At 45.1% G+C, this 11,272-nt stretch overlaps 1 protein-coding gene across 1 annotated transcript; it reads right to left on the bottom strand.

The window, feature by feature from the left end:
• Window positions 1–948: 948 nt before the first annotated feature.
• Window positions 949–9,401, bottom strand: LOC108940433 (pleckstrin homology domain-containing family S member 1-like). The gene is made up of 16 exons (XM_018762592.2): window positions 9,323–9,401; window positions 8,902–8,960; window positions 8,506–8,603; window positions 7,056–7,174; window positions 6,200–6,334; window positions 5,336–5,411; window positions 4,986–5,045; window positions 4,763–4,855; window positions 4,321–4,431; window positions 3,918–3,982; window positions 3,587–3,628; window positions 3,393–3,509; window positions 2,470–2,604; window positions 2,276–2,368; window positions 1,764–1,899; window positions 949–1,690 (listed from the first exon to the last, which is right to left on the bottom strand). Exons 2-16 carry the CDS (start codon window positions 8,930–8,932, stop codon window positions 1,622–1,624), a joined length of 1,380 nt encoding a protein of 459 aa, XP_018618108.2. The 5' UTR covers window positions 8,933–8,960; window positions 9,323–9,401; the 3' UTR covers window positions 949–1,621.
• Window positions 9,402–11,272: the final 1,871 nt, after the last annotated feature.

The following is an 11,272-nucleotide window of genomic DNA, read 5'->3' as shown; positions in this document are numbered from 1 at the left end:
AAGCACATATGTTTATGTAACCAGGCTTTAATACAAGATGTTTTTAATGGAGACTTTGTTCCTGATTAAAATACATTCATGATGGTTTTCTGGGAAAAGCAGTGTTAAACAGACCTTAGGGTAGAACAAATTAGTCATACACAACACACCGTGCCTTGGGCAGGTCCTCCTCTCCACAAGGGCTTTTCTACACGAAGAGTCTTAGTGCGGCCATGCTGGACATGCCACAGATGGTCACCAGCCTGTACACTGGACTTAGTCCCAGAATGAGAAGGTCGACATTCACAGCAGTTTTGGCTGCTGTCTCATGTTCCTGTCTGGGTCTGCCAGCCTTGATCCAGTATGTCTTGGGTAAGGGACTAGAGCCAGAGCATCAACAGAGGTGTTCATCTCCTTTTACTAGTAATGGTCCCTGTTAAAAAGGCAGTGCATGTCATTCCTGCTCAGTGCTGGGTTGAGCAAGAGCTGAGAAACTGCAGTCCTGGGCCCACACCTACTACATATCTTCTATTATGTATGGGGGTCAGGCAGTGTGAGCGCCAATTCATTTTTATGGGGTGCTCTTCTCACACAGAGCACTAAGCAAAGGCATTAGACAAATAAGCAAAGAGATGGCTGGCTATATTCTAAATTACTATATTGTCAATGCAGTTATTAAAGCTGTGAGTATACCTACTGCCCCTGGAGAACAGGAACAAAAACTCTCAAGTGAAAGTCAAGGGAGGAAAAATAGCCTATGAGTGGCCAAATGGCAGTGGCTGCTTACCTCTCCTGGGCATTCTAGATTAAAACTGACTTGTCAGTTTACAACTAGTAATAACATTGTAGATGAGTGTTAACTTGCTGTACAATCCAGGAAGCCACATAATCCTAATGATGACTTGCTCTCTAGCAATGTAAGTCACCTTGGGGAGTAAGGTGTGTGTGGACTGATAACACTACATAGTATCCATTGAAAGGTGCTTTGGAGAAAAGCATCTGCTAAATAAATAAATGTAAATATAAATACTACCTGCAACTGGAACTAAGAATCAGCCAATCAGGCTTCCAGAGGGATGGAGTTAGTGTATGGCTCCGCCTCTGAGGTGCAATACTTAGTTGAGCCAAGTTCTCAGGTCCAGAAAGTTTCTGATTTTACGAGGACACTGCTGTTCTCTCATTTTAAAAGATGATTAATCTGAACAGATGTGATTTATAAGTAAAAGTCTAAAGAACTATGTGATGAGTAAATAATTCAAATTATCAGTACTTTTCCATTCACTAAAGCTGTAAGTGATGACATGTGCTGAAGGTCTTCATAACTTCCTGAAGTGTATGTTCCTCACTGCAGGCAAAGCACAACCCGAGATTAGACCATAGCATGGGTGTCTTCCTCACCCTGTGTTCGCTGCTCTTGGTGTAGTGACCGTAAACACAACAGTTACGGCTGCTGTTCTTCTAAATTGCTGTCAGAGCCATGAGGCAGTGGTCTTTGGAACACAGGTGCTTGTGTAAGAGTGGAGATCATGGAGAACGAGGCCATTCCAGAGTCCTTTTGGGCTGAAGAGAAGGGCTGGCAGGTGAACGTAGTCATGTGGCCAGACCAGGGCATGACCCCTTCAGGCTGACGTCCACAGGAGCCTCAGTCACAGCAGCAGTAGTCAGCATGGAAAGACTTGGACCCTGGTAACCTCTGGATGGTCAGTCTCATCTAAAGAGAACAGCAGTTATTCAGTCACTGCGGACAGAAGCGTGTGCATTCATTGCCGTGTGTGTTCACTCACCGTTTTCTTCAGCAGCTTGCACAGGTACATCTCCACATCAGCCACAGTGTTGGTCTCTAGGTCATTCACAGCCAGGACTCGGTCTCCTTGGTGGAACTTGCACGTTGATTCAGAGGGTGCAGTCCACTGGGTGATGCTAAAAACAAGGGATGGAAGAAAGGTTGCAAAGAATGCACCAGTTACACCTCTCGCCCCATCTCTACCCTCATTTGACACTCAGCTGCATTTGACTTGTTAATTTATTAATGGTTAGCCAGTTAAGACTTACTGCAGGTGTGGTTCTCAAAGTAAGACACTAATTTAAATTTCAAATAGGCATATCATTGATGGATACAACAGAGCAGAACCCTCTACATCATGGCTTTCACATCCTACCTTTATACCTAAAGTCGTTGGGTTATGACAGTGAAACTTCATAATGACTGGCAGTTTTAATTTCTATTGCTGTTGTGTGGGGTTTTTGACCAGCAACATCAGGCTGATAACATCACAATGATGGATGAGTCACCCACCAGGGTCTCCCGTCTATCTCCTCCAGCTTCAGGTGCTCCCTCACATCAGTCTGGTCCAGGATGATCTCCTTCTCCACTGGTGCTGCTTCATCACTGCCAGCCAGAAGTGACATTAGCAAGGAGCAGCAGTTTGAGCCTGAGCACCAGGGTTGATTTTTACCCCCAGGCAGTGCTGAACTGTACGGTTAAATTACCTGCTGACTGGATCCTCCAGAAGCTTCAGTGCTCCAGATGCTCCATCCGTCTGCAAATCTGAGGTGTCGTCTGTGAGGGACGAGCTGCTGGCTCCACTGTACAGACACCCGGAGTCCAGGGAATCTCCTGAATTTCTGTGAGGTAAAGGGATTAAAACAGAACAAAAAACACAAATATACAGATATATTAGTAGTGTGTAAGGTGAAAATAATTCATAAAAGCATTCATTCAGTCTCAGAAGCCACCTTTCCAGTGCAGGGTCATGGTGGTCGAGAACCTATCCCCGAAGGTTAGGTGCTAAGCTAGGCAGGGGACACCCTGGACGGGGTGCCACGCACGCTCCTGTTGTGTCTCACACTCGTAATAAGGGCAATTCAGAATCACAAATGAACCTGAAACTCATGTCTTTTGTGCTCAGAAGAAAACCAGAGCACCCTGGTCAGTTTACCAAGCTTGTGCTTTTTTTTTTTTTCGCTTCGCATACTATGCACGATATGAGATGTGCACAGAGTTGGAAAGCCATCTCCCAGTTTGTCCCGCATAGCTGCTCCCGTGTTCTGCAGGACGGTTTGAGAACATACAATTGTTGCTTGTGTGTGAGTGCTTCTGCAAACTGAGTTTCTGTAACCTGGGCAGGAATGTGCCCAGCAGACCAGAGGAACCGGCTCCCACACACACAGAATGATCCAAGATTACGTGAGAGATTCGATTCCATCATTTACCATAACAAAGGCATCCATTGCGTGATGGTTCTTTTCTATCAGTCACATCATGTAACTGGTTTACAGTAACTGCGTAAAACCGGCTCCTGACCCGCTATTCTCCTCTACACGTCTTTAAAGTGTTTTTCTTTTATCGCTACAAAAATCAACTTAACTTACCGCTAACATTAGTGAGGACTATCCTCGTGTAAGACACTCACCTCTTCACCTCATCACACCAGTTCCTGCTGTTCATCTCCATCTTTTGGATATCCAATGTCTTGGTTGCCATGGAGAGGGACATCTGTTGTCTGTCCTTTTTGACCCCCTCCTTCTCCCTTCAGGAGAGCACAGATCTGTAGATTGCGCTCTGTGCCAAAAGCACAAGATATCATTGAAAAGTAAGAATACTTACAGGTCAATGTTCTCATATATGTCTTCATCCAAGATTTCCCTCCTGTCAACAGCAGAGCAAACAAAGAATGAGTGCATACAGCACCTTGCTTTTACTGATTTTTTTGACATATTGAGTTCAATACATACTTATTATAGACTCAACATAATGGTGTTATCAGAAACACACAAAGGTTGCTTGGTTACCAAAATGACTTTAAGTAATTATCCTTTGGGGAGCTTTCTGAGCCTTAAATCAATGAGAAAATTTTGGTAGAGACAGTAGGTGAACTGTGCTGGTTTTCAGCAGTCCGTTTTAGTGCATGAAGCTGAGATGAAGAAGAATGACTTACAGTTTGTCCATCTTCATGTAGAAACTGTTCTCTTCCTCTGAATCATCCTCGTCGTCGCCATTATCCTTAAATCATGACACAGAGAAAACAGTACGATTAGCTGATAATCTGAATTGCGGAGGTGGTCTAAGCAAAGAGGGTTTGGTTCCTTTCTGCTTGGTGAATCCAAGGTACTCTCTTATAAGAAGCTGCAGCACAGACATAACAACGCTGTGGAACCCAGCTAAGACATCAAAGACCATCTACAAGGGCCATTTACAGCAACGCGAACTTCCTTATATAAGTAGGGACACATTGGTGACAGTTGTGTGAACTCAGGCTTTCAGGACCTCAATGGGCAGACAGGTTTCAGTGTGAAATCTGGCCTGTTTGAACTCATGGACAGGAGATTGTCAAGTGGTACCTGACTGATGGCTTCCAGCACAGCCCTGGGCGTGATGTAGTGGGTGGTGTCTTCATCATCTGGCCTTGGTGGGGCGGTGGGTGTTAGCTTTTCGCTCCTGGTCTGAGTTCCCTTTGAAGGATCAAAGATGAAGTACTTTGAACCCAGTGTGAAACCCGATGAACACTAAACACTGCTGCCATCTCACAGAGTCTGTCCATCAGTGTGAGGACTGCTAGTAAACACCAAAAAACAGTGGAACGTTCTTCTGGTTTTTAAGGAAGACTTTGCGCTAAAAAGATAACCCTTCCAAAGTCAATGCCCTGTTTTGACCTCACCACGGCAGCTCGGGATGACGGCACCTTTCAGCTGTGTTTTTTTTTTTTTGAAGGAAAAACGAGTGGTGAAGGTGTGCTTGCGCAACAGCACTGTGTGTGCATTAATGAAGCATTTGCAAGCTCACCCAGTCTCTTGATGGCAGGGTTTTGGGACGGGTAATGACATGCCGCTCTGAATGAGGCATTGGCTCTGACAAGGAGCGGAGCTTCCCGATACTCTGAGAAAAGAAGGAGCGCAGGATTTAACATACAGTCTGAAAGATGGCAAATAAATGAGACATGATGGAAACCAAGGACACACACATTGAGAACAAGTCAGGCACAAAATCTTTTGTGCGGAAGAATTACCGGCTTGGGTCTGCAGACACCTCGGTCCAGGTTTTGGGTCAGGCCAGGCAAATGAGGGTCCTGCTCGAGTGAGACAAGGATAACAAATGTAAGAATGAAGAGTCTTCAAACATCAGACAGAGTCTGAGAGGACAAACACACCATACAGGAATTGTGAAACAAGGGAAAATAGGACAGACATGCAGACAACGTGTCCATTGCAGGAATCGAAAGAGAGCCGTTAATCAGAAACATTACAAAGCTGAGTGTTCTTTGGGAGATTTTGGGGCTAGCATAACATAGCTGCTGAAGCACAGTTGGTTTTACCCTGGTTTGTAGAGCAGCTGATCGGAGAGAACACCTAACCATACCTCTGGACTCGTGTGAGGAGACGAAAGGTTCATCATTGCATTGCAGATGTCAATGTACCAGCCGCGCACTCTGGCCCTGCAACAGTGGAGAAATTGATATCTAGGTAAAGGACCAAGGCCATTCAAATAGCTCAGCAGAATAAAGATCCTACAAACATCTCATTGAACCAACCAAAATTCTGCACAAAGATACCACACATGATGACTTTGCATCAAAACATTTACCACAAGGTGATGTAAGCTTGTCATATACAGGTAAAATATCGTTTTTGCTAAAAGTTTTAGGTAAAATCCTTTAAATTCTTCATCATGAAGCAGCCCAACCAGCATGGCTCGCAGGAGGAAATATCTTAATTCTCAGAAGAGGAGCGACAGGAGGAGTCTTTTCCCCCATGAATTCGGGAGAGACGTCAAGACTAACAAGAACAAACCATCGACTTTCTGCTGATGTTTACCCATGTTCTTGTAGCGAGAACATCAAAACTGCAGAATGAATGCCAACAGTTCAATTTGACATAGTGCTCAACCCAAACTAACACTTGTAAGGCACCATGGTGCTCAGGGCCCTGGTCACAGGAAGGGGGAAGGATAGAGTTTTATGGCTCTCCGATAAAGAGAATGATGAGACCTTTGACCTCAACACATTTCATAAATAAAGGGAAGGAACCCCTCTACCCCAGTCTGGCTGATCAGTTGGACCAGGTAAGAGCACAGTGACAAGGTTCTAGTTGTAGACAGAGCCTTGCTTGGGTATACTTTAAGGAAATGATTTAACCCATGTGAAACTCTAAACTTGGCAACCTACTCTTGATGAAAACATCCGCGTCACAAATGTGTCAGAGTCCAGCTTTCCTGTCTGCATACCTGTTTTCAGCAATCAGGAAGTACTCCCTGTCCCGTGTCTCGATGAAAAGCACACAGTCTGCAGGGCACCTGAAGGTTCTTTCGATCCACTCCCATTTGGGGTGCTTGTTAGGGCATGGTTGGATTGAAGAGATCCTGGAATGAGGCAACACGAGAGAGGAAACAGAGTCAATAAATGCTGAAAGTCCCACAACTCACATACACACACACACACAGTTTCAGAACCGCTTGTCCCTTATGGGGTCACGGGGAACCGGAGCCTACCCGGTAACACAGGGCGTAAGGCCGGAGGGGGAAGGGGACACACCCAGGACGGGACGCCAGTCCGCCGCAAGGCACCCCAAGCGGGACTTGAACCCCAGACCCACCGGAGAGCAGGACTGCGGTCCAACCCACTGTGCCACCGCACTCCCCGACAACTCACATACAATCTCTGTCATTTGTTGTGTACTGAGAGTGACATTTATTACAAAATCAGTATACACTGTCTCAATAGGGTCATCTTGGGCCCCGGTGCTTAGGTGTTGCAGTGGCATGGTTAGAACACACACACACACACACACACACTGACTGGAATCGCTTGTCCCGAGCAGGGTCGCAGTGAGCCGGAGGCTAACCCGGCAACACAGGGCGCGAGGGGGAGGGGAGGGGAGGGGACACACCCTGGACAGGACGCTAGTCCATCACAAGGCACCCCAAGCAGAACTCGAACCCTAGACCCACCAGAGAGCAGGACCTGGCCAAACCCACTGCACCCCCCACAAGAACTCGAGGTCTCTTTCAGGTCTGACGTTATCGCAGCACCCAAAGTTTTATTGTTGTGGAAATATTTCGAGCGTGTTGTGTACCAACATACTTGGCAATATCGATGCCCCCCTTGACCTTGTCCCGTTCATCCTCACTCCGGAAGTACTTCAGTAAATACGTGTCCTCTTTGGTTTTGAAAAGAACAAAGAAGCGGTGCTTCCATGATCCCTGTGGAAGGGGGGAACAGAGAGCAAACAGAGGGTTCTGACATGGTTATATCTTTCATTGGAATGCCATGGGGTGATTACCTACAGGTGAAATGTTTTATAAAAATTTGAGGGAAAGCTACGCTCTTCCACATGTGCCTGCTTGGTGGTCCCACGCACGAAAGGTAAAGCACGGATGTTCTCGGTTCTGGCTCTGTTGTGGCGGAACGACCTCCCCCTCTCCCTCAGAACTGCTGACTCTTTGTCCACATTTAAAAAGCATCTTAAAACTCATCTCTTCTGAACTCTCTTCGCCTATGATCTAAGATCATGTAAGGTATAAATGTTCACGATCAGGCTCGGATCAGTCCTTTACAGAGCCACTCCTGCAATGCAACGTAAATGTTTATATGTATCTCCAAAAAAAACTACTAGGATGGTGATTAGGAATTGGCAATATTCTGGTAAAGTTTTATGCATCTACTTCTGTGATGAACACCAGTGCATGTGGTGAAGGAAACAAACTAACTGTACTTAAGAATCACACATCTGCAGCTATGTCTCTTTCTCCTAATGTAGTGAACACATTGTATTTTCTATGAGATGTATGATGATTTGGAGAAAAGCATCTGCTAAATGAATAAATGTAAATGTAAATGAAAGCATGGGCCGAGCAGGAATTTTCATGTTGCATTCTACACACCTCCCGAGTGATTCCCCTCCTTGCTCACCTTCGCCTGGGGTTATTTATAGAAACCTGATTGCAGCTCTTCCAGTGAATGCTGCAATTCTTTTGTACCTGCATCATCCATCCATCCATCATCAACAACGGCTTGTCCCGAGTGGGGTTGCGGTGAGCCGGAGCCTTATGTTTTGCATCATGAACATCGGTTCATATTTCTTCAATGGCCATAATCTGCCCATTGTGGTACGTATAGGGTCGCCAACATTCTAATGATTGAAAACTAGGTGTTGAACTAAGTGCTGTCAAGTTGATGTAGACCCTTGATGAAAATGTGTATATCGAGCGCCTCCAAAATGTATTGATCTAAAGGTCTGAAAGAAGCTGGCTTTGCCTCAAATACTTGACTTTGCACGGGGGACTGTTTGCAGAAGCAGGTCAGTGAAGCCATAAAATCTATCCCTCTCTTCTTTGAACCTTACCAGATGGTCTGAAACCAGCTACGCTGAAGGATCACCATCACAATCAGGCCAACGAGAAAGCAAATTCACCCCTAAAGACTGACCTGATTAGCTCTACACTGACTTGCTAACTAACCCAATGTGTCCAAGCACAAAGTTAAAATTATGTTTTACGTGTCAAACTGCTGTAAACCTGGAAGGCAAACTCACCAAATTCTTGAAGCGGTTTTGAGGAGGAGATTTGAGAAGCTGTCCGGTCCGAACTTCTTCCACGCCAGCCACGGGTGTGTAGAACACCGCTTTGGTTCCTAAGCAATCAACATCTGCTTTAGTTAGCTGTTAATTACAACATTGTCGATGTTTCTGTCATATTCCTTAACTGATCCTTATATTATGTTGATGCACAGATTCAGATAAAATTGGTGGAGCAACATTTGACCGTTGAACTGTTGAAGTCAAAATCATGTTTTTGTCATCAAGAAGTCTTGAGTTTCCCAAGAATGAGGAAAGGAGAACTTTAAGCTAGTAATCCTGGATGGATCTTATGGAGGCGATACCTCCTTGATACCGGCAATGAACTGTGGGTAAATCCCAGAGGTTCCGTACCTGTGGAGCGCTGGTGACCTTTTCCAGGCATCGTGATACTTCTGTCACCACTCTACAAGCTACAAAACAACAGACAATATTTAGCTGGAGAGATGAGGAGGAAGGAATCTCACCTGTCCGCTTCTCCCAGTTCATACCTGCGACACTCAGAACTCGCACGTGAAACCAACACACATGCAAACACGCACCTCATTTCACGTACCAGTGTCCACACATCACAGAGCCGGAGTGTATTTGACAAACAGAAACATATCTTCTCCACTGTGTCAAGAGCTCTGCATGTTGCACCTGAGCCACATCGTCCCAACATTCCATGATGCCTCACCTGGACAGGTCAGTTACCTCCACTTGATTTATTCCCTTCCTAAGATTCTAAGTGTAGAACTGATGGTTTAAATGGGTCTTCTAATTGATGTCTTACCTTCAGAGAAATCCTCCTGCATCGAGTAACTGGTTTGCTGCTCTGTCAGACTGGACCAGCATGCTGCACATTAAAGCTCTTGGCAGTGTGACGTCACAAGTCTGACGCCGATACCCAGGGCGGGTTTTACTGGCAACATGTTCCACCAGTACGCTTGGTTCAAATTTCAGCCCACGGTCAGACCTGCCTCTCAAGAGAAACATTGCCTTGAACTTGATCCTGAATTTTTTTTGACACAAGACATCAGAGACACTGCCTCTCAAAGAGTGACACATTGTTTTTGGTAAAAAACATCAAGGAACTATGTTGTTACCGACCGACCTGACTTCAAATCCGAGATGTTAATCTGACCCACGTGAGGGTGTGTATGGCACAATTGGTTAATTTAAATTTGGTGGACATATTGCTAATCGTTCGTTGAATCAATTGTCTTGAATGACTCTTAAAGCCTAGCTGGACGACTTAAGCGTTACAGATTAAGAGCTGGCAGGGCAGATTTTAGATTCTAAACAAATAACCACGAGTTACGCTATAGTACAGTAAAATGTATACTTTCCAATAACCTTTTTGACTCCAGTTCTTTCCATCTCATCTTAGCTTCTGCAGACCCTCTATGCCCAGCTGATGTTTGTTTGCACTCTTAAAGTTAAAAAAACAGCACGAAACACACACACACACACATTCTCAGAACCGCTTGTCCCTTACAGGGTCACGGGGAACCGGAGCCTAACCCGGCAACACAGGGCGTAAGGCCGGAGGGGGAGGGGACACACCCAGGACGGGACGCCAGTCCACCGCAAGGCACCCCAAGCGGGATTCGAACCCCAGACCCACTGGAGAGTAGGACTGCGGTCCAACCCACTGCGCCACCGCACCCCCCCCAGCACGAAACAATTTATATTAATATAACGTTCTATCCTGAAAGCAGACTGAGAGCGCTTTCGAAGAATACAGATGGAAACTAATGAAAAACCAAAAATCAAATGGCAATTAACTGAAGATCAGATATAAAGTTGGAAGGGTAAAAAAGGCTAGATACATGATAAATTTATGAAATACAATTAACATGGATGCTCTTTATGGTGACACAAGGTGGTGATTAAGTATTGATGAAATGGCCAACTGGCAGTGGAGGAGAGGAAAACAAAAACTCCAGAATGACATTGACGTTGTTCGTCCGAGCAACAAGTCCCTACGAGAGCAGTCAAAATCCGATTTCTCTACAGGGCATCAGTGGTTCTAGTTGTGCTATAGTTTGTTGAGTTTTTGTGTGTCCCCCTTAAAGCACAACACCCTGGAAAGAATAAGCCCAGGACCACCCAGGACCATCACTCAACTAGAAGAGGTGAAGCATTTATAGTGTTTCCAACTTGGTTTTTGCCCGTGCAATTTGTTTGGTTGATAGTGCACACTTTTTTTGTGTTAGTGATGACCAAGTTATTAATTCCCTGGCTAACTGTCACTTGAAAGGTACAGCTGGAGTTCCCCTACAGGGGATTGAGTGTGACATGAGGGCCTTTGCTTTCAGTAAATTACCAGCTTCCGTGTTGTTTTGCTGTCATCAAGTCCACCTCCAGATCAGCGGTGAGATTAACTGAATGCCTCTGCTCTGGAGCTGTACCGGAGCCAGGGCAGCGAAACAACACGCTTCCCGATCTGGATGGTCTAGCTGCATCCTGGAGGCCTTTCAAAGCAGCCGAACCGTGTGGACGGGAGAAAACTTACAGTCACACAAAGAAGTAAACTCCCTATTTAAGTAATAGAGGCATTTGAAAAAATATTTAAAATGATCTCTGTATGGTGGGAAAAGTTGAAAAGATCACTCCTTGTTTTATTGAAACTATAATTATTATTCTTATTATTACTACAATTATTATTATTGAAAGAAATACCACTTCAGCAGTTCAGACGCTAGTTATTGGCATAATTTATTACTTTTTTGTGTGTGTT

The sequence above is a fragment of the Scleropages formosus genome, chromosome 3 (assembly GCF_900964775.1).
Source record: "Scleropages formosus chromosome 3, fSclFor1.1, whole genome shotgun sequence".
NCBI lineage: Eukaryota > Metazoa > Chordata > Actinopteri > Osteoglossiformes > Osteoglossidae > Scleropages > Scleropages formosus.
Note: the sequence above shows the minus strand (reverse complement) of the source record. Positions and strands in the feature narration are given on the sequence as shown.

Bases quoted from the DNA above. Each gene is read 5' to 3' on its own strand.
- LOC108940433 (XM_018762592.2), bottom strand. From the start codon at position 8,932: ATGCCTGGAAAAGGTCACCAGCGCTCCACAG. The intron at 4,856-4,985 runs GTAATTCTTCCG...TTCTTTTCTCAG, and splicing joins GTGTCTGCAGACCCAAGCCG to AGTATCGGGAAGCTCCGCTC. The intron at 2,369-2,469 runs GTAATTTAACCG...TCTGGCTGGCAG, and splicing joins CTGGAGGATCCAGTCAGCAG to TGATGAAGCAGCACCAGTGG.